The 22,659-nt window shown below is 50.0% G+C and overlaps 3 protein-coding genes across 5 annotated transcripts; all 3 read right to left on the reverse strand.

Moving 5' to 3' along the window:
• LOC117581018 (retinol dehydrogenase 12) lies at positions 1-12,159 on the reverse strand. 2 transcript variants are annotated; one of them, XM_034267844.1, is made up of 3 exons: positions 5,094-5,242; positions 1,994-2,315; positions 2-1,425 (listed from the first exon to the last, which is right to left on the reverse strand). In XM_034267844.1, exon 3 carries the CDS (start codon positions 1,369-1,371, stop codon positions 187-189), a length of 1,185 nt encoding a protein of 394 aa, XP_034123735.1. In that variant the 5' UTR covers positions 1,372-1,425; positions 1,994-2,315; positions 5,094-5,242; the 3' UTR covers positions 2-186. The 2 variants fall into 2 exon arrangements, with proteins under 2 accessions (XP_034123736.1, XP_034123735.1); XM_034267845.1 differs by lacking the exons at positions 1,994-2,315; positions 5,094-5,242 and adding an exon at positions 12,135-12,159 and having other exon boundaries at positions 1-1,399.
• LOC117581024 lies at positions 8,779-10,500 on the reverse strand. Its single transcript, XM_034267852.1, has one exon. The coding sequence runs from the start codon at positions 10,241-10,243 to the stop codon at positions 9,659-9,661; it is 585 nt and encodes a 194-aa protein (XP_034123743.1). The 5' UTR covers positions 10,244-10,500; the 3' UTR covers positions 8,779-9,658.
• LOC117581010 (flocculation protein FLO11) lies at positions 11,194-22,345 on the reverse strand. Of its 2 annotated transcripts, none has more exons than XM_034267820.1 (7): positions 21,835-22,345; positions 19,591-20,001; positions 18,799-18,945; positions 14,833-17,302; positions 13,239-14,766; positions 13,095-13,164; positions 11,194-13,028 (listed from the first exon to the last, which is right to left on the reverse strand). In XM_034267820.1, the coding sequence occupies exons 2-7, from the start codon at positions 19,999-20,001 to the stop codon at positions 12,954-12,956; spliced, it is 4,701 nt and encodes a 1,566-aa protein (XP_034123711.1). In that variant the 5' UTR covers positions 21,835-22,345; the 3' UTR covers positions 11,194-12,953. The 2 variants fall into 2 exon arrangements, with proteins under 2 accessions (XP_034123711.1, XP_034123710.1); XM_034267819.1 differs by having other exon boundaries at positions 18,799-18,966.
• Positions 22,346-22,659: the final 314 nt, after the last annotated feature.

The following is a 22,659-nucleotide window of genomic DNA, read 5'->3' on the forward strand; positions in this document are numbered from 1 at the left end:
AAAAAAACAACAAGAAAAGAAAGTCAGCTTCGGTGGGGCCGAAGCTTTTGATACCCTTGCAGATCGACTTGCAGAACTCTCTGCAAGGGTATTAAAAACTATCAAATAAATTAAGTGCAAGGTCTTCGAACCGAACCCCAGTCTTGGTACAGTATTGATCGAACATCTCCCTTATGACTACGACGACTACGAGCGATTTACCACAACGGTGTCGACTGTGTCTGCGGGTGCGGTACCTGTGCTGCCATTACCGTTGGCACTCCCGTTGGTGCTCCCATTGCCATTATGTACCGGTGGCGGCTCTATGGGGGGCAGACCCACAAGCTTCTCGCTCTCCCGCCACAGCCAGTCGGCTGTGTCCGTGTTGCGTGCCCAGGGAAACAGGGGGAAGCGCATACTGTCCGAATAGTAGCCGCCGGAGGAGCCCTCCAGTGACGGGTCGAGGGCCAGGCGCAGCGTGGTCTGGGCCCCGGCCTTGGGGCTCTTAAAGAAGTACAGCGAGACAACCTGCAGGGCGCTCTTCAGCCAGGCGGGGCCGGCAAAGTGGCGATTCAGCTCGGTGCGGACCACGCCTGGGTGGCAGCAGTTGACCGTGACCCCAGTGTCGTGCAGCAGGGCCGACAGCTTGCGGGTGAAGAGGATGTTAGCCAGCTTCGACTGGCTGTAGGCTCCAAAGAACTTGCTGTACTTGCGCTCGCTCATGATGTCCTCGCGATTGATGCGCCCAAAGAGGTAGGCTGCCGAGCTGACCACCACGATCCGGCTGGGCTTGGCCTGCTTGAGCCGGTCGAGCAGCAGGTTGGTAAGCAGAAAGTGGCCCAAATGGTTTACGCCCAGCTGCTGCTCGTAGCCATCGGCGGTGAGGGATCGGGGACAAGCCATGATGCCAGCGTTGTTGATCAGCAGATCCAGGCGCGACTCCTCCGACTTGAAGCGGGCCACAAAGTTGCGAACGGACTCCAGGGAGCCGAGGTCCAGGCTGCGATTGAATAGCTGCTGGTTCTGGGTGCGGTCCATGATCTCGATGCGGGCTGCCTCACAGCGTCCCGGGTCGCGGCAGGCCATATACACCTTGGCCCCCCTTCGGGCCAGCTCCAACACCGTTTCCTTGCCGATGCCCGTGTTGCAGCCGGTGACGATCACCACCTTGCCATCGATGCGGTTCGCCTTGCGGTAGACGGGGCCCTGGATGCACTTGCGCAGCAGCCACATAACGAACAGTGCACAGATCCCGATCAGCAGCAGGAGCACGCACCACGCCCAGAATCCTCGAAAGCAGAGCGTCTTCTCCACCGCCTCTGCGGTCGGATCGAAGCCGGCTGGCAGTGCTGTTGTCCCTGTTCCGCCAATGGCTGTGACAGCCTCCGTCATTGCTGGCTATGTATGCAAGTGTGTTGCTGTGCGTGTGTGTGTGTTGGCTTCTAACTGTGTGTCAGAGAGAGGGGAAACAAGAGAGAAAAGAAAGTAAAATTGTTGTTTCGTGGGTAGGGAACAAGCAAGGGCATGGAAGTGGTTGTGGATCTCAAGTGGATCATGTGTGGATCGTGTGTTTATATGTTTTTTTTGGGTTAATGGTCCGAAACCACGTCACAATATCCAATCTGAAGAACATTAATAGGGTTTTCACTTGTATTTATGTATTTTATAGTAGAATCCAAACGTCTGAAAATAAATCACCTAAAGCTGCTCCTAAAACGTTTTATATCGATTATTATATGCGAGCGGCAAGTTCTTTAATTTTATTTCAACTTTTTGTTGTTTCACTCATTGCCGACTGGCCAATTCAATGAATTACGCTTGAATGAAAGCAATTATCACTTGTGGCGCTCAAATATTGATTGTCGGCCAGCAGAGCAGAACCCCATTCCACATTCCGAACCAACATTTCGACGCCACTTTCATTGACATTTTCGACGCATTCTTGTGCGGGAAATTACCCAACTTTCCCCACTACTCTACACCTCGTCCACCTGCCGCTGGTTTCGTGACTTACCGAATATTTCGTATCGCTGGCACTGGAGACAATGATGGGAACACAGATCCAACTGAGACTTTTGGCCAACACGATTCTCGCTCAGGTGATCTCAGGTGGCAATTTCGCACATTTCCACTTTCGTTTGCTCGATCGATTAGGAAGTGGCTGGCTCCGCTCTGCAGCGCCTCGAATCGCCTCTTCTGTTTATGTTTATGGATTGGTGGTGCCTTTTCTTGGCCGTTGCGTCCAAACGACTGGCCTGATATTAACCAACTGAATGTAGGCTCCAATTGTAAGCTTACGGCTCTCCGTCTGAGCCGCTAACACGTCAAAAAATAACCTGAAAATAAATGTTTTTTTTTGTTTTGTTTCGAGGCGGTTTGCCTCGACACTGTCTGCTGTTATTAACATGCCTCTGCCTCTGCCACTGCTGCTGCTGCTGCTTCGGCTGCATGTGCCGCAGATGCGGCTTGGCCATAAATTGGAGTGTTTCTCTTCAACTTTCACTTTGTTAAATTTTTGGTATACTCTTCTGCAGAGAGGTATTCCAGTGTTAGAGCCACACAGAAATATAAGCCCAAACATTGATTCAAATATTCTATTGATCAGCAGTCAGCAAAGGTTTCCCACTTAAAAAGACACAAATAACCGTAGCAACGATCCACTATTCATCCATAAATCCGTAAATCTATAAACCCAAATTAGATCATTAAATAATCACTGCAGACCGATTTGCAAGAGTATCAAATGCTTCGGCTTCCAGTTTGTTCTTTTTATTGGTGCTGCTTCTGCCTTTCTCTTGCATTCTGCCTTGCTCGCTGCTGTTGTTCACGTTTGTTTTGCTCACTCATTCGCGCAGCACTCTTTTTGTGGCTTCCTTCTTCGGCCTGCCTTGCCTGTTCTTCGCACACCGCCACTCCCCTTTCTCATAATGAGGCCATTCCAATTCGCATCACGATGTTTCACGTCTCTCTCTCTCTCTCTATATCTCTCTCTCCCCCCGAAGAGAGCATCGGTCGCTTGGTAGAGTCACCTGATTTTCGTGGCGTGCGGCTCGGAGATCAAGACCCCATGGGTCGCGAGAGCACCTGCCGAGGATCACAGAGGTGCGTTGGCTGACAAGGTCAAGACTATGAAAAATTCATTCGCACCAGCACCGGCTGGCTGGTTATGACTTAGACTTGGACTTGCACTTTGCTTTGAAGTCTCTTAACAAGCGCCGGCCGTGTTCGCACCTCCAACCTCGTAATTTTGGGGGAAATCCGTCGAGCAACACGCACGAAAATCGATGGGGAAAAGCACAAACACAAACAAAAACAAAAATACGACAACAACGACAATAAAAAGAAAAAGCGGGTAATGACGAAAGAGCAGAGTTGAATGTCCTTGACTCGGGCCGAAAAGCAAGTCGCAGGGGTCACATTATTTGAGGGCTTGCGGTGGCTTATGTGATTTTCTTTCCGGTGGCTGACGTGCGTTTTCACATGCCAAACATCAGCCAGGAAGAGCGAAAAACACAGTGAGAGACAGAGACAGAGACAGAGAGAGCGAGAGAGAGAGAGTGTGTAATTGAGAAAAAAGAAAGAAGAAACCAGAGAGAGAGAGAGAGAGAGGCAGGATAAGGGTGCATTAATCAAAGGTGAGGCACTGCACAAAGTGGGCACGAAACAAAATAAGAACTAAACCAAAGCTAATGACAAAACCCAATTAATCATCACAATAAAATAAGCTTAAGTAATCGTAGGCCCCTAACCTTATATTAACATTTCGTCGGCACATAGAGGGTCGGAGCGCAGGAGTCGGCCCAATCAAAAAACGGCTGGAGAGCGGCGGTAGGGCCGAGAGAGTGCGCAACTTTGGACTAGGTCAGGACAACGCGTCGTCACACGCTTGTGTTTCCCCACTGTTAAATCGATGAGCAGTAGCAGCCACCCCACGGGTACTCTGGGTATTTGAGACTCTTCTGTTTTTTTGGGAATTTTCCACTGTCGGGCCACAAGACGGGGCGACCCTTGCTGAAGGCTGTCAATGCAGAACCAGTTAGTGCTAGAACGTTTCGTTTTGTTTCTTTCGCTTTCGTGTGGGATAAGCATTGAAGATGGTCTCAGACGGAAAGAGGAAGGGATTTCACACCGACACAGCACCGTCTGTGCTTTCAAAAATCGATTTAATATCATTAGGAAATGTCCAACACGTTGAAAGTGAAGAAAATCCACCACATTACCCTTGGAGAGTGTAAATGAAACTGATCAGATGATCAACGCTAAGCCCGTAAACCACACATCTGTATGATTCGTACACTCTTATCACGCTCACTAGTTGAGGGGTCGGCACCCATCTACTCGTATTGTGCATTGAAAAAGGCGCTGCTGCCTCGCTGCGGCTTGCACTTTGCACTTTGCACTTCCTAGCTTACTTGTCGCTCTGTTTTCTATCAGCTTTAGCTTGCCCCACAGGAGGTGTCCTGTACAGACTGCTTGGTAATGGCAACACTGTGTGGCAGCTACTATGTAATGCTATGAATTTCAAGAGAAAATTAATTCAATCTTAGTCTAACTTCTATTGAAATTTTGTATTTGATTTTCATAGAGTTTATTTGAAATGAATGCCCAACATTGAAACATTGTTTCATGCAAGCCTCAACTTTGCGAACTAATTTCAGGATATTTTCTTTTGTCTCTTGTGGCTTTCAAGGAGCCTCGATGCGATGCACAAATGCGAAAAAATGTTGCAGGAAATTACCATCATTCGCGCATTTATTTTGCCGGCTTGCAGCTGGAGGAGGAACAAACCAGTCTGCCGTGGCGTGGCTTCCGTTTTGTGCACGATACGCGAACATTCTTTTATCCTCTTACGGCAGTCGGCCTTAATCTCCTTTGGATGCTACTAGCTTCTCATCGCCACATGCACAGGCTATACACCTGCGACACACCGGCTTAATTGTGTCAAAGAAATTGTGTAAGCTTTGCTCTTCGCTTGTTATCAAAGTGCCACCCGAATATGCTCATGCCGCCTACGCCACAGACGTCAATGCGGCCGAGTGGGCGTGGGCCACATAATTGGGACACATAATTGCGTTATATAAGCGCGTGGGGATTTGAGATTAGATGGGACTGACCTTGATCTTCGAGCGAATAATCATCAGTGGATGCGCTGCCAAAAACAGCCCAAAACGACCCAAACACGAGAAGAAGAACCAAAAGTAAACAACTTGTCACAACACACGCGCGCAGGAGGCGACTGTACTCTGGACGCTGAGGCACGTATCGCCTCTTTCTTATATTCAACTTGAATGTCTGACTGCAGCACAAAATACAAAAATTATTTTTTTCGCCAGAGATAATCCAGAAACTGCGAAACTGACCAGCCGCAACGAGCTACGTAAATCTATTGGAAAGAGAGGAATATTGAAAGAGAGGGCTTCAGATCCGTTGAATCCATTGAAAGAGAGCGGATTAAAAGGGAACAGAGATAATGAGAGAGCATCATGGAGTCGAAAATTGTGGGGAGAGGGCATATTAAATAGAAGGTGGAGCATTTGAATGATTTTAGATAGAAAGAGGAGCAGCTCCTCTGCCCCCGTTTCCATAGCAAACAGCAACAATAGTCTGAAAATAGAGGAAGGTCACTCATGCGGCCGTGGCATTGCCTACCAAAAGAGGATCGAGCTGGGAATTGTTCAACAACTGTTCAATTTAGCATCAACGTGAATGCGGCACGCGCGATGTTTGAGTCGATGTGGGCGGGGAGGGCGGAGGGTGGTAGTTCCAATGAAAACCTGTTGCCTTTCATAGCAGCATAAGAGAACACACAATAGCCCCTAGGCCCCCCTTCTATGAAGTTTTTTTGCTCCCGATGACCAATCAAGCTTCAACTGATTCGTAAATTAGCAAACAGAATACAACAAAAAGCCAAAGACAAAGAGAAAGAGAACAACAGCAAGAGCACGAGCAAGATGAAACGAGCAACAACAGCAATAAGCAGAGAGGGTCCAAGAGAGAGAGGCGAGCAAAGAGCAAGAGCGGAACGGACTGGAACAGCCAGCGAAGTCACAAGAACAAAAGTTAGAAAGGGGAGAGGAATCTGAAAACCCAGCAAATTACTAGAGCAGGAAATCAAAAGTAGATCTTCTTGGAATGCTTGTCCAATGCGAAACTGCGATAATTCCAATGGAAGAGTACAGATAACCTGTTTTCGTTTATTTCCACATCCTTTATGGCTCTATCTCTCTCTGCCAGAGGCGATAACTTTCAGCCCATGTCAGATTCATACTGGTGCATTTCTGGAAGTCTCTTGAACGTGGTTTTGATTTCATGGCTCTTGTGTTCCTGGAAAGTAGTTTTGATTGGCTTTACCGTACTAGTCAAATGCGTAATTTTGTATTCCTGGAAGTAACTGAGGTGTGTGCTTTGCATCTACCACATTTTGCTGTAATTGTTGGAATTGGAAGCCGTGGACACTGCACACTGCACACTGAACACTGTTTTTGCACTGGCAGGCTCTATCCAGATTAATTATAACGTTCCTGGATGTGTTTCAGAGCTTTCCGCTGTAATTGAAATCGAAGTGGTGTACTCCAGATCATCAGCTACATGGAGCTGATGCTGTTTATCAAGTGTGGAAAGCATTGCCGATCTATTTATGTGTACAAGTGTACAACTGTTGCTCGCCAATCAATCATTCAATTGATACGCAAAACAACTATTCCCATACCAAACGCTCGTAAATGAAGAAGCGGACACTATGAATCTATAAACCAATAACCCTACATACATATGTACATAGATACGTATCTGGCTTATCTTCTTTATGGCCATGTGAACTTGAAAAACTGCAACAGAGTCAACGAACAAAACTGCCTCGAACTGGTTAAGGTGCTTCAGTTACAGCAACTCAAAGATAAGAACTAAACCATATCAAAATCGATCGATCTGCGCAACAGCTATAGAGTGACATCCTAGTATTGTCCCATGGTCATGGCTCGACCGTTTCCACTAATTTGCTGCGCTCGAATTTTAATCAAAAATGGATCGTATATGCATAAATAAATAAATATATCGTATATGACACACAGACTGAGAAAGTCCAGTCCCCCTTCTCAGAATCTCTGTGGACTTTTGTTTTGATTGAAATTGAATGCTAAACGTTTTCGTCGTGAATATCTATGAACAAATGTATCGTACTCGTACTCGTATTCTTATTTGTTTGTTTGTGCCAGTGCAAATGTACATACCCCCGGGCCTAATATTTATCAGAGCTACGAGTCGAGTGGCCAAGTCTACTCATCTGCCCCATGCGGGTCTGCGGCTGTGCGGGCGTGACACATGCCGCATCTCATATTCCACATGGTTTCGGGCCATATATTTAGTAGCTGTCTGTCCAAAGGTCAAGGTTACCGCCGCCCCACCATGACGCCCAGTTATCGGGCATACCCGACTAGAACAGGTGAACAGGAACCCCCCTTTGCAAATTCCATGAAGTGCTATTTCGCAGATGTTTCATCAAAGTACGAGAAATTCGCAACTTTTACTGGCATTTGATTAAATTGATTAATACAAAAAAGTTTCCCAGGGTATCAGGTGAGAAGAGAGCACTTTAAAGGCCATAAAACTTGATCTATTTCTGATCTGCAAGTTGCCTAGCAAAGGTTGATTGATCTTTTAAAGGGAGGAACTTTCTTTCAGCAATCCATACTACTAAAGTTTGTTAATGAAATTATAACTGAAGAGAATGTGCCGCAAGGGTACAATATTTTCACGGGTGAGCATGCGTGATTTAACCCATTTTTTTGTGTAACATTTTGTTGCATTTTGTATTGATTTTTGTTGCAGTTTCATGCTGTGTGGCGCTCTTGCGGTTGTAGTCTGCGGCTGTTGCTGCCTTTGCTTCCGCATGCCAAAGAGCAGGCAGGGCGCGCAGGTGGCCTACCTATGGGATGGGGAAAATTTAGATATACCTTTGTACATGGGTGTGTGTGCATTGGGAGAGCGTGAAGCAGCGTCTAATTTACGGTGTCGAGTAGCTTCACCCACTGCCACTGCCACTGCCACTCGACTGTCAACGCATTTTATGCGCACTTGGCTGTGCCACAGGCCGTTATGTAGTACGTACTAGAACGTGGCCCACCTCTGCTGGCACTGCAGCTGACATCTTAATATAATTAAATAGTTTCCATTTTAGCTGATTTTATTTTGTGTTTTATTTTTGGTTTTCTATCGATCTCTCACTCTCTCTCGTGTATACATATAAAGATTTCTCTCTTTCTATCGTTTTGTGTAAGTTTTTGTTTTTTTTTTTGTTTCTGTTTTTGCTTTTATTTTACAAATATTATAACCTAAGACAAAAAAAAAATGATAATAGCATTAAATTTAAATGTATTTTAATTGTTTTTGTTTTTGTTTAAGTACAGTTAGGTATATATATAGATATTGTATATAGTATTCACAATTTGGATATAAATGATTTCTCAAGTCTGTTTTTAGCGATCTGCAAGTGCATCCCAAAACTGCATTACAAAAATATCTACACTTACAAATGGTCGAAGTACACTTAGAATTCGAAGGTTCTTAATTAACTTTACATAAAATAAATTGAAAATATTCATTTGTCAGTTTTATCCAAGAAATGTTATCATCACTTTTGATACAATTTGTGTGTGTATTTACATATATGTATTGTCAATATTTGCGCTTGCAGATTATGTAATCTGTTGTGTACTTATATGTACATCCAAATAACAACATTTAACGGTAAATAGTAGATATTATTTCTTGATCGAACATCTGTTGTACTGTCATTTTTTGTGTGTGTTTGCGTGGATTTTTTTTCATACTGTTATACTGTTATACAATGCAATTTGGCAGTTGCAAATTTATTTTGTGTAAATTTCAGTTGTATCAAAGCAACGTCGCAATGCGTGGGCGGGGGGTCATCTACATATTACCACTACTTGGAAGCCTTGCCCCACACACATACATATAAACACGTACAAACATACATATTATAATATTTAAATTACATTTACAGTTATGGTTTTCATTTGTACACCGAATACAAAAAAAAAGTGTTTAAAATTTATTTATTACAGCAAAACAACCGCCCTCCAACCATCGCCAACTCACTCACTCGCATCGGTCTCCCGCCGATCCACTCTCCTCCACTCACATTTTGTTCTCTTTCTCTTTGTGTTACCTTCGCTGCATTCGTTTGCTGCTGCACTGCCGCTGTCTGCTGTACCTTTCCTTAATCTGGCGAGGAGGTGGAGCGGCGGACACGCATCTTTAGCCGACTGGCGCTGCCGATGCTGCTGCGTCGACGGTTACGTCGACGGTAGGGACTGCCGCCGCCTGTTAGCTGTTCGACAGAGCTGCTGGTCGCTTCTCTGTCCAGCTCCAGTTGCAAAGCCAGCTGCGGCGGCACAGCGTTGGCGTGGGAGAAGAATTTATAGTAGCGCCTGAAGCGTCGTCCTAATCGACTGATCATTCCTCCCCCTCGCACAGGTACTGCTTCTCCTTCTTTGTCCTCTGCTGCTGCGGCTTCTATTTCATCCCAGTCGTGGTTGTTGCTGTTGTTCTTGCTGTGGCTGGGGCGACGTACAGCTCTACCGCTGGCATTGTAGTTGTTGTTGCTGTTGTTGTTGTTGTTGATACTGCTGTTCTGCTGCTGCTGCTGATGGGCCCGCTCTCAAGAGCGCTTGCCGTTGTCCTTGCGGAAAGATTTGCGCAACTTGTCAACAAGTCGCAAGTGGAATTTTGTATAATCGTTGCTGGCGGTCGCTGACGCATTCACATCGCTACCATTACCGTTACTCTGCTGGCGGCTCTGCTGATTCTGGTTCTGACTTTGAGCTGTCGCCGCTGCCTGGCGCTCCAGGGCCGAGGCCGTTTGCGTACGGCTGAGGGGGCTGGACCGCGTTGGCGACATAATAAGCATCATGGATCCATTCGAGCTCCGCGATGCGTTGCGCGGGAAGGCACGCGAACTCTGGCACCGCTGCATTTGCATGCGGTGACCACCGCTGCCACCACCACCCAGCTGACCGTGTGAGGGGGAGGTGGCGAAACTCTCGGACTTGCATTCGGACACCTTGCGGCGTCGCTGCTGCTGCTGCTGCTGCTGGTTACCGGTGGCCGCTGTCGGTGTGCCCAAGGCACTGCCGACGGCCGTGGTCCCGTTACTGCTCGCATTGGAACACTCGGAGGTCTTGCGGGAGCGCGTGTCCTTGTATATATCATAATTGTTCTTCATAACCGGCATCATGAACGCCATTGTCGCTGCACTTTCTTCTCACTTTCGATCACGCACGCTCAAAAAATAATAAAAACCGTAAACGAATCGCTTCAGTTGTGTCTTTTGTGTGGGCCGTTTTTATTTGTTTTGCCACGCGCGCTTTGTTTGCAGTTCGAATGCAACGGTTCCAACGGGAAAGCGAATATCGAATGCAGAGAATGGAGAATGTAGAATTTATAGGTGGTGACGTTTCGCGCGTTTACCGCTTGCCTGTTGTTTTCGGTTTGAAGCCGTTAGCTTCCCGCCACTGATACTTATACGCTGAGCGACCGCCTGGTGGTCCCAGAGAGCTGCTGCTCTTGCTCTCTCGATAGGTTGAGAGCGCGCCTGCGCAGTTGAGAGCGGGTCATTTGAGTGCGTGTCAGTGTGTCAGAATGGGCGGCTGTGTGTGTGTGTTTGCGTGATTGGGTTGCTTGCAACGTTTATACGTGGCTCTTAATCGTGATCTGAGGCAAAGCCACATAGAGCAGACAGCGGACAGCAGACAGCGGACAGCGGAAGTTCAAGACATTGACGTCGGTGCCTAATCACGATGACATTACCTTACCTTCTACGTGGCATTAGGCCTGAGCCCTATATGCATGCTAAATAGCCCCAAAATCATGATCGATTGCCAACGTAGCGTCTAGTGTCCCTCCGATTGCGATAAGATAGCTCCAAATACCGTTAAATGTCAATATCCGAAACGAGTGCAGCTCCAAATTCCTACCAAAACAAAACAAAAACGAATAAAAAACATTTATGATGAGTTTATATGTGATTTTTTGCCACTTTAATGAATATTTCTCAATTAATGTCTGTTTGCATTCCGTTTTCATTTGATTTAGTTTTGGTTTTTTCCTGTACGGATTTATATACGAAATCTTTAAATAATGAATGTGCATACATATGGTATATATATTTATTAAATGATTAGTTTTGCTTTTCTCTTGGTTTCTATGAATGCTTAAATTTTGGTAACAATTTTTAATACATATTATTTCTTTGCTTATTTAAACGTTCAACTCTCTCTCTCGTTATTTATGTACTTTTGCTTTTTGTTTTCTTTCAATTTAAATGCATTTTTAACAACATTTTCTTTGCTCGTTTTTTTATTTAATACAAAAAAAGTGTATTCAAAAAACAAATAGAAATATTCAAAAATTTGAGAACAAGATTCGGAAAAGGGAAAGAACTTCTGCGTGTGCCAACGGGTAATTATTTATATGAATATATATATGTATATGTATATGAACTCTTAAGATCTTTACCTCTCTACTGGTACTTACTGGTACTCGCAAGTATCTCCTATATATTTCCAGTGCATTTTGTGCTCAACCACTTTCGCTGCCCAACAAAAAAAAAAAAAGAGTCCCACTGCTACCAGCATTTGTATGCTTAGTAGAGAGAGAGGGTCGTGTGTGTTTATGTTGAAATTCTTTCGCTAAACTCGTGTACAGTTGTCGTTTTATTATTGTAGCTTGCTTATTCCCTCTTGTATCTTTCGAACATTTTCAATGTTATTCAATTTATTGTATAATTTAGCTATAGCTTTTCCTTTTGCTTTTCCTTTTCCATTCCCTTACCCATTCTCGCATGTTCTATTTAATATTATATTCACTTTTATTTGCTTAATGTATTTGCCTCAATTCAATGAATGTCCGTTGTCCGCTAAGTTCAATTTTTAGTTATTTTAAGGACTAGCTAAGGGGGTTTCCATTTGGTTTCCTAATAAGTATGTTTTCCCTAGCAAATAGTTTGTCGAAGCAAATGGTCGGTGAGAGGGTTAATCGTGATAATCATGCTTTGCGCATAAACCTTCTGTTGGGTGTTAATCAACCGGTTTCCAACAGCTGTAGCATGCCACCAAAAATGGCAACCAAACCAAAATGTGTGTGTGTGTGTGTGTGTGTGCTGGCAGTTTCATTGGCTATATATAATATAGAGTACAAAGTAAACCCATACAATAGTTGTCAATTATTTGGTGAGATATTCTTCAACGCAAAACCCAAACAAAAAACCATACCATAAATGTGAATATAAATACAAACGAAATATATGTACAACTAACTAACTAAAGGCTACGAATCAGGCTAATAATATTGAGTGCGGGTACATTCCATGGGTACCCCAGGGATCTCAAGTAGATCTCTCTCTCTCTCTCTCTCTCTCTCTCTCTCTTATAGCTCTACATACATATATCTTTCTTGCTTGCATTATAATCTGATCAATTTGATTCAACATTTTTATGGGGGGAGATCACATATACTCGTAGTAGTTAGTAGTACAAATTGCCAGCGAAAAAGTTACTAGGGATAATACCAGCCTCAAGATTGCTATCAAGTGAAGTTCTAATTGTTGCTATCAAGACACAAGACAAATCCATTGCCCCAGAAGATACCCTATACAATATGTGTGTGTGTGTGTGTGTGTGTGTGTGTTGTTATATGTCGGAGTAGTACATAGAGTTAGTGGATTCTTGTATGTGCTAATCGAATCGAAAGGAAACACATTCGTATCGTCGTCTGCTTATAACAACCACACTGCTTGAGGTACATTCAGAGGATATGGGCCAAGAGGACACACACCTTGGTTGCCCTTAGTTTAGTTTACTTACTTATAGTATATTTATTTGAATGTATACAAGTAGAAAGATATTACGGAATGTAACTACCCTGAAGATCTACCATGAGCGAGCAAACTTCCCTTCTTACTTTCTATCCGGAAATTTGCGATTCCTTGGACTCGAGCCAATGTCACGTCGCGGAAACTCCTCCATTTGCGTCTGCGTATAGTTTTGGGTTTAGTTTGATTCTTGGATTATTCACGACTGTTTTGGGCCACAACTTACCCGAGCTACGGCGCTACTTTTGCCAGCGTGTCGGAGCATTGGAGCAGGCAACTCCTCGTCCGCATAGACTCTGCAATGGCAAAAGGTGCAGCAACAAGGATTAGAACTCGCAATGGATGGGATCGATCGGTTGTCTCCGTTTACCTTGTCTCTGGCTGTGGTTCGGGCTCGAGCAGTGGCAGCATATCCTCACCCTGCTGCAGCAGATCCACAGAGGCCAGCGACTCACTGGTCGTGCCCGTGCCCGTGCCGGTGCTGCTGTCACCAGCGCCCATCGTGGCCGTGGAGGACTCACCGCGCTCCGCCTCGTGGCACTCGCATTGGCAGTCCTCCGGCTTCACGTAGTTGTAGTGCAGCTTGTCGCTGGCTCCAGCAGTGTTCACCTCCTGCGAGCCAGGCCGCGTCTGGTGCTGATGCTGATGCTGATGATGATGATGATGATGATTATGCCCCGAGCCAGAGCCAGAGAGGGAGCCACCGGAGCGGTGGCCACTGCCGCAGGCCGACGAGGAGCTGGTGGTGGCCGTGTTGCTGGCGGCAATTGTCTCCTTGGGCAGCGTGGTGATCCGCTTGGCTGGCTTCCGCTTCTCCGGAATGTTCTCAAAGTCAATCCAGTGGCCCGAGAGCTTACGCTGTGTGGAGGCCTTTGGCTTGGGCTCCTCCAGGCCAGTCGAGGCTGGAGCTGGAACGGGTGCGGGAACGGGTGCGGGTGCGGGTGCGGGAACGGGTGCTGGTGCGGGAACTGCACCTTGAGCTGGCAGCAACTGCTTGCTGGAGTCCTTGCGCTCCAGATTGTTGGCGCGGAGTCCCTCCTCCGCGAACTCGAACCAGGACTTGCCGCTGGCATTGGAGATGCGTCGCGGGGACTTGGCACTCTGGCCCGGCCCGGGCCTGCCCTCCTTACCCACCGACTCCTTGCGCGGCAGACTGATTCTCAGCTTTTCTCCTCTCACAGGAGCTCCTCCTCCTCCTCCTCCTCCTCCTAGACCTCCAGCTCCAGCTCCAGCTGCTGCTCCATTGTCCAGCTCATGGACTGCCGCATGTGGCGCCTCCTGGGGCGTCATTATGCCCGTGCAGTACTCCTCCAAGTGCGAGGGATTCAGCGGCGTTGTCGAGCGTGGCCTGTCCACGGGACATGTCTTCAGCTCCATGTTGGCCCGCTCCTTCATCGGTATGAGGGGCACACCCTGCGCCCGCTCCTCCGGCAGCGTTGTCGGTATGTACGGCAGCTCATCGTCGAAGGATTCCTGCGACACCAGGCCGGTGCTCTCGTGCTCCTCGATGACGCAAACGTTGCGCGGAAAGTGGTGCCGCTTGCCCTGACCCTGACCTTGACCCTGACCCTCACCGCCCACGGCCACCGCTGTCGTCACCGACGAGCTGCCAGCCATGTCCGAGTCGCGTTCACTCTCCGACGACTCCACGGGCTCGTGCTCGTCCGTGGACAACGACAAGCGCCGCTCCGCCAGGGGTGAGGCGAGCATTGGCTCGGGGCTGGCCGTGGGCGTTGGTGTATCCAGTCCGGAACCCTTTCCAGTTGGAGTTGCTGCCTTGACCCCAGCGGATACTGCAGCTGCAGGTGTGCAGGGAGCTGCTGTGGCTGTGGCTGTGGGTGTGGCTGTGGGCGTTGGTGTAGTGGGCGTGGCACCGCCAGAGCTCTGCGAGGTTTCACCTGGGGGAGAGAAAAGAGAAAAGCTTTAATGGCATTTCCTGTTCCCTTGCTTCCTGCCGCACTCACGTCGGGATTCGGGGACACTCTGCCGCTTGGGCTTCCGTGGCACCGGAATGGCTGCACCCTCCTGCTGCCTGCGTCGCAGCTCCTTCCCCTCTGGGGGCACGTTCTCATGCAGCTTGCGGCGCACATCGAAATTCTCGAGGTAACGCGAATGGCGCAGATCCGCCGCTGGGGCTGCCTCATCCTCGGAGGTTGGACGCGATCTGTGCTTGGAGCGCATCACGACTGCCGCTGGCAGGTGGCTCCTCTCCGGCGGCTGCTCCTCCTCGGAGCTGGAGATGCCACGCGGTGGCGGCGGCGGTGGCACGCTGGAGCTCAACTCCGAGCGACGAATGACCGTGCCCTGACGCTGCAGTCCGTCGGCGGTGGCGGTGGCCGTGGCGGTGGTTGGTGGCGCGTCCGAGGCCGTTGAATTGTTGCCGGACTCCAGCACCTGCTCGGACAGCTGGCTGGACTGGCTCTCCGTCTTGGAGATGCTGAACTGCGTGGAGAAGATCTGCTCCTGGCTGCCGGAGCCCAGTCGCGTGGCGAACAGCAGACGACGCCGCTCCTTGGCGGCCGCATCCTCCGTTTGGGGCGCACTGACGGTGGCCACCGTGTGCACCAGACGTGGCGGCTCGCAGGCACTCTGCGTGCTATCCACCGAGGGCAGGCGCTGCATCTCCCCCAGACCATTCTCCCGCACGGACGGGGGCTCGGGCTCCGTCTCGGGCGTTTGCTCCTGGTGGATCTGGGCCAGGTTGGAGGCTCGGGCACTCACCACAGAGCTCACCGATTGCGATTGTGTCTCCTGGCTCCAGTCCTTCTCCGTCTCCTTCTCCTTCTCCACCTCCACCTCCTCCTGCGAGGGCAGCGACTGAATGGCGTCGAGGTCCGGCCGCTGGGCCACCGCCTTCCGCTGGCCCACAGGTCGCAGGGCAGCGGCGGCCGCCGCCAACTGACTGGCCGTGATGGTGGCTCCCGAGCCATTGCCAGTCACCGGAACGGCTCCACAGGAGGCGGCCGGCAGCTGCTGCAACTGCGACTGGGCTGATGCCTGCGGTGTCCTGGCCTGGATGGGCGGCGGGGAGGGCGCAGCAATCAGATTCTGTATGCCCTGCAGCAGGGTGCGTGCCTCCCGCTCCTCCGGCGGCGTGTGCAGCGGTATGTGGATGACACCCTCCACCGGCTCATCGTAGTACCGCAGGCGACTGCCCGGCCGACTCCCGGCCGGAGTGCGGCTGCGTCCGCCCGATGAGCCCGCCGAGCCTGGTGCCGGCGGTGGTGGCGGCGGTGGCTCGCAGCTCGGCTCGATGGGGGAGGAGCTCTTGGAGCTCTTGGTGCCCTCGGTGCCGCCGCTGCTGCTGCCCCGCTTGCCCGACTTGAAGATGGCCAGCACCGACTTTTGCTTGCTGGGCGTCACATTCTGGGAGGAGCCGGTGGGCGCCGTCGTTGCCGCCGCCCCCGAGCGCTCCTTGCTTTTGCTGCGCGAACGGGCGGAGTCCCGCGGCGAGTCCGGCGAGTCCTTGCCCAGTCGGAAGAGGGAGCTGAAGGAGCTTTTGCGCGACACAGAAGCAGCCGCCGGCGATGGCGAGGGCGAGCGACTGCCCAGTCGCAGGGCATGCCGCCCAGGCTTGGGGCTTGCCGTTGGCGTCAACCGATTCTCGTCGTGCCCGGCCACGGCGCCACCGCCACCGCCCTGCAGGCTCAACGAGGCGGGTGGCTTGGGCTGTCCGGCGGTGGCGGTGGCGGAGTAGACGGGCGTCAACTGATTGGGCGCCTCCACCACACGCTCGTTGGCCGCTATGCCCCTGTCGCTGTACATGTGATCCGGCCGCAGATTGATTCGAATGTACTCCGTGCCGCTGGGCGTCTTGCCGATTACCATCTGGCCGGGACTCTTGGTGCTCCGCCGCTGTCCGCCCATGATCGATGAGCTGCCGGCGGCTGCCTTGCCCTTTGGGTCCCCCCCGTTGGCCAGCTTGCTTCTGCGGCTGCCGCTGCCGCTGCTGGTGCCTGTGCCTGTGCCTGTGCCTGGGGCTGGGGGCAGCACCTTGATGCCTTCGGCCAGCACCGCCTGGGTGGGATCGTGCTTGCGCGCCAGCAGCAGCTGCTCCAGCAGCGCCGTATTGGCCGCCACACCGCCGGGCACTCCGCCCGTGACTACGCCCCCGCCAGCCGTCGAGGTCGCTGCGTGACTGTGCGTGGCGGAGCTGGCCGCCGTGGAGGCCTGCTCCAGGGGCTTGGGACCGCAGAAGGAAGTCTCCAGCAGCATGCGATGGGGCGAGGGAGAGCGCGAGACGCCGGAGACCGCGGAGAGGCGGCTCACGGCCGAGCCCTGGCTGCCGACACTCGAGATGCGGCTGGTGCGGCCCGAGATGCAGAGCAAGGCGGCCACCTCCGAGCTGGCCGAGTCCTTGCGCTGATGCTGCTGCAGGTAGCTCTGATGGTCGTCAAACTTGAAGATGTGCGGCGAAGAGCGCTTCGTGGTTGCCTTCAGCAAAAAGAGACAAAGAGACAGAGAGAGAGAGAGAGAGAGAGCGTGAGAAGGCGCAGGCAAAAAAGGAAAAGGAAATGGGTCGTGGAAAGGCAAAGAAGGACACCGTTAAGGAAATCATTGAGCCCCAGTCCGTGATTCCGTGTCAATCGCAATCGCATTGCTCCAATCTCCGCTCCAAGCCCGCCCACGCGGCTGTCAGTCAAAGAAGGGAAAAAAATAATGATGGGTCAGGGCATAGCTAAGAGACAGCGACAGGAAAAGGACAGAGCTGCATTCGATTTTACACATGCGGCAGGATTTTCGAGTGGGACTGTACTGGGCGGCGTGATAGTTGGACGAAGGGGGCAAGGCTGAGTGCAGGCAGAACCGGAAATTCGATTCGATTTCGATGTGTGGCCTTGTGTTGAAAGGGGAAAAACTGTGCAGGGAATGGAACCAATGGAAGTGCTGACACAGTCACTTAGGTGGCAATCGGTTATCGCTGATCCGCAAACGTTTATCGTTTACTATCGATAAATATTGTAAGGCCAAGCTTTTATGCCGCCAACGTGAAGGCATTAGCCAATTGCTTCTTAACTAGATACAAATTATCCAGCTGGTAGTTCGAGTATTTGGCCATGCCATGGAATGGTCTATTTTATGGTATGACTATCGCAAATACTGCACAACTGTACCAGACACATTCAAACCAATTGCAGAGATAATTGTGGAAACATTTTGAATTTCATTTTAAATTGATTCAATTAGGTCAAAACTCCCACAACGAAAATGCCGAGACGCGATTTAAGCAGCAGCAGCAGCAGGGGACACTCGTACTCGTACTCGCATTTGGCTGGCAGTTAATGAGTGGATAGTGATACGCGTCTAAGCCAAATGGCCAATCAAGCAATATCGAACACCTTAATTAAAACTTTCACAAGTTGGCCAGCAGCTGCCAGCTGGCCACCTTGGACAAATTGGCAAAAGTCTTTGCTGCAATTAGGACTGGCCCGTGTGCGAGGCAACAATCAAAGGGGGAACTTCTTAGCAATTACGAGCAGAGGTGCTGGTTAGTGCCTGCCCCTGGCCTGGTTCGTCACTCAGCCAATTGATAACTTTTTGCCATTAGGAAGGGAACTTCTGGCGGGGAACACAAAACTTTGGCAAACATGAAATTGAAGCGGGTTGGCACACCGAGTGGCGAGAGAGGCGTCAAGTGCTGCCCACTTGTCAGCTGTCGGGGGTCTTCCTTCCTGCCTTCCGCTGCTGCCTCTGCCTCTGCCTCTGCTTTCCATTGAATGCAATATTGCATTATTAATTCAACTTCTGTTGGCGCTGCGGTTGCCCCCGTCCTCAGACACGTCACTCGCTGCCGTCACGCATCTTCTTTTTTTTTGTAGGCACTATCTCTCGGCCCCGTTAAAGCAATTTCCGGCTTGTCAGTGCTTGCTGCAGCCTCAATTCCTGTTCCTGTTTAAAGGGGAAATGGACGAAGCTGCATCAAAGCTCACCTGCTGCTGCTGCTGCTGTTGCTGCTGCTGCTGTTGCATTCGCTCCTGCTCCTCCTTTTTCTGTTCGGGATCCATAAAGTAGAGTTCCTCGGTGGAGCTGCGTAGCTCCAAGGCGCCCTCCTCCCGAAAGCCAAGGCCAATTGTTTCCTGTAGGGTGCCAGTGCCGACCTTCAGAGCATTAGTTCAACCACAAAATTCAGCCAGCACACACACACAAACACAAACACACACAGAGAGAGAGTTTTCGTTTTTGTTTCGTTGCAGAATTTTGCGTTTCGTTCAAGAGCGTTGGATAGATTTTTGCGGTGATAATGTGGATTGTGGATTGTGGGTTGTGGATTGTGGAATTTGCATGCAAGAGAGCGGGTTGAGGGTGGATCGAAAAAGCACATAGAAACGATATCAACAGCCAATTTTGTAATTTGTTTGCAGGAGATGAGGAGATGGTTGAGGGATCAGCAGATTTCAGTTAAGGTTTTCAGTTTGTTTGGGTGTGTGTGTGTGTGTTTTGTGGTGTGCATGTGGGGGAGCGAGCGAGCGGCAGAGCGTGTTGAAGAGACAGAGGAAGAGACAGACAGATATATTTATATGTAAATATCGACACACACAAAGAGAGCGCGAGAGAGAGCGCGAGAGAGAGAGAGAGAGTGACAGTGAGAGAGGCAACAACACCACAGGCGCAAATTAAATACAAAGAAAAAACCAGAACAAAGTACAAATAATTAGCACAAACTTTACGCATGGATGATTGATGTGGATAAATCCCTAATGTAAATATTGGCTATGGCTCACCTGCTCGAAGACATTCTCGGGACTGCTCTCACGGCTATCCTCCTCATGGTGCGATGAGCTGGAGGCGCGACTCAGCTCGATCCTCGGCGTTGAGGGTGTGGTCAGGGTGGCAATGCCACCCGCACGGCAGCTGGCCTGGGCAATGGGTGGCAGCGGCTGTCCGCCCTCATTGCTGCTGACCAGCGTCGTGGTCACTGTTGTCGTTGCCGTCTTCAGCGGTGGCGGCCGCTGCTTAACCACAACCGTCGCCGAGCAGGTGGCCGACGAGGACGACGATGATGAGGAGGAGGTGGTGGTGGTGGTGGTGGTGCTGCTGGTGCTGGGCGCCTCGCTGGCGCTGCTTTTACTCCTCGCCGTCGTCGTCGTTGCGGTTGTCGCTGTCGTCTGTTTCCGTGCACCTTGCTCCATCATCTGCAAAAAGGGAAGAGACAAAGAGAGAGACCTAGAGACAAAAACTAATATGAAATGTGCACTGACAATGTTTGCCCAGAGGCAGAGCTCTGACTGTGGCTCCGGCTCCGGCTCTGGGCTCCCTGCGGCTCCCTGTCTCTTTGGCCTGGCCTGGCCTGGCCTGGCCTCGTTCGATTGTTTTCCCATTCGTTGCTCTATAATTGGGTTTTGGTTATGGGTTTTTGGTTGTGGCTGAAGCAGGACACTGAAAACAGCAGCTGGCATGTATCCCAGCCTTTCAGTTTGCCCTTTTGTTTGGCATGCACTCGGCACTCGGCACTCGGCAGATATTTGTTTTACATTTTCAGTGAATTTTCAGTCAGTCACTTTGCCAGCACATCCGTAAGGCTGCCATTCACCATTAAAGGCTTACATCTAAGATCAACTTTGAGTTAAGAGTCTGCACATTCCAGCGTCATGCCATCAAATATGTTTTTACTTCAATCCGCCGGGCTGCTGGCCAGCTTAAAGCCAAAGCTCCCAGCTGCCATCAAGTTATCTCTCTCTTTGGTTCCATTAGCGGACTTTAAGTTTTTATTCTCTGAACAAGGCTGTTGACGAGCAGGTACAGTGGCAGGGAGGGGCGTGGGGGGTGGTGGCTACGTTCATTGGAGCAACAGACGGGCACGTTCATGCACGCTGCAGGATTGCACCCCGCAGCTTCCATGGCATGCATGCTGCACACGCATTAAAAGCGCTCAAGGAGAAATCCTTTCACACACACACACACACACACACACACACACAAGCAGCCAGAGAGCCAGTGACACAGAGAAGAGGGGACAGGACGATGATTGACACATGGCGCCTGAATCGTCGCTGGCTGGGAGGCGACAAACAAAAACAAAAACTGTTCATGGCTCTGGCGGGGCTCGCTCTCGTAGGGGTTGGCTGGGGCTGGTGGCGGTGGCGGTGGCGTTTCCGTTTATTGTCTCTGCGGGACCTTGGGGCACAAATTAATTTAAAGTTGACTCTCTCTCTCTCCTTCGCTATGCAGCGATTTCCAAATTGAAGGCAACGCGTGCTGTGGCAAGCAAATAGGTTCGTCGTACACCGCCCCCCTCCTGCGCAGCACACTTTATTTTTTGGTAACGGTGAATGGGGAACGGGGAACGGGGAACACTGGGCCTGCTTTTGTTTTTGTGGTGTACAGAAAAGAAAATACGGTTTTTCTTGCTTATTTTTCTTCTTTTTCTTTTTGATTTTTGGTGCAGAAGTCATAGCTGGGTGGTCGGCTTGGGGTGTGAGAAAACGTGGACAGGCATACGAAGAAAGAAACGAAGAGAGATACAGAGAGAGAGAGAGAGAGAGCGAAGCAAGGGAGAGACACACGCTTAATTAAATTAATTAAAATTTAAATAAAAAACGATAAGGTAAGAGAAAGAGAGAGTGCGTCGGAGAGGGAGGGGGAGTGCAAGAGCAAGAATTTGGAGGAGCAAAGAGAAACAGCGGGTGACCAGAGCAGACGCGGGGGAAGGCAGAGGAGAGTGAGAAAGCGGAACAGAAAAGCGAAGAAGAACTGCAAGGCAGAGAGAGAGAAAGAGCCGCCTATTGTTTGCCCGCAAGGTGTATTAAAGCCAGGTGAGGCACTCCACTCCACTCACTCCCACGGATTGCCGTTTGGAGCAAAGGCTGACTGACAGAATGGCAAGGCCTCACCTTGCACAAATAACGGACCTTTTTTCGAGCAACGTGCTCACCGTGCTTACCCTCTGCCGGTACCGACCTCTGCCGCTGCCGCTGCCGCTGACTCCGCCGCCGTCACCGCCTTTTGTTTACCGTTAATGTACTCACCGCGGACCCAAAAAAAAAAGTTACTAGATGCCGTTACGCTGCTGCCTTCTCCTCTGCTGCTTTTACTTCTCCTTCAGCACAGTTTCGGGTGCGAGCTCGAGTGCGTTTGCGAGCTTATATATGTGGGTGTATTTGTGTATTGCTTATCGCTTGTGTGTTGAACTCTGGATTCGGGGCTTTATCAATTTTCCATCAATTATTGTAATTTGAATTATTTGAGCACTGAACAACAACAAAAAATTAAGAACAAAATTTGTGCCCTCTGCTGCTTCTTGCTCTGTTTGATTTTCTTCTTAACGCGGACTTCTATCTGTTTCGCCTCGCCTCGCTCGCTCTCGTTCACCACCTAACTCTCTCGCTCGCTCGCTCGCTCGCTCGCTCCCTCACTTCACACGCCTGCCTGTCTGTGTCTAGCTCTCTCCGTCACGTTTTTACCGTTAGACCGCACGCACGCAGCGTTAGCGTCGTACTGCCGAAAGCCCCGAAATGTATGCTAAGCGCTGAATGAGCACAGCGTCGACGGCGACTGCGAGTGCTGCGACTGCTGCTTCTGCGACTGCGGCGTTGCTTCGACAGCGTCGAGGTGGGGAAGCTTCAATTCGATTCGCTTTTTGCTCTGCTGTGTGAAAGCTCGCCCCACAGGCTGCAAAGCTCCCTGGCATCCTCAGTGTCAGTGGACGGGCTCAGCTGTGTGTTCTGCGAAGCTTCAAGAGTCAAGTATGTAAGTCCCTCTGGCTGTGTGCTTGTGTGTATACAGCGCGGGGCACTTAAATAGAAGCACGCTGATGAAAAGCTCCATTTCAATTTGAAAGTCGAGAGAGCATA

Source organism: Drosophila guanche, unplaced genomic scaffold (assembly GCF_900245975.1).
Source record: "Drosophila guanche unplaced genomic scaffold, DGUA_6, whole genome shotgun sequence".
NCBI classification, from domain to species: Eukaryota; Metazoa; Arthropoda; class Insecta; order Diptera; family Drosophilidae; genus Drosophila; species Drosophila guanche.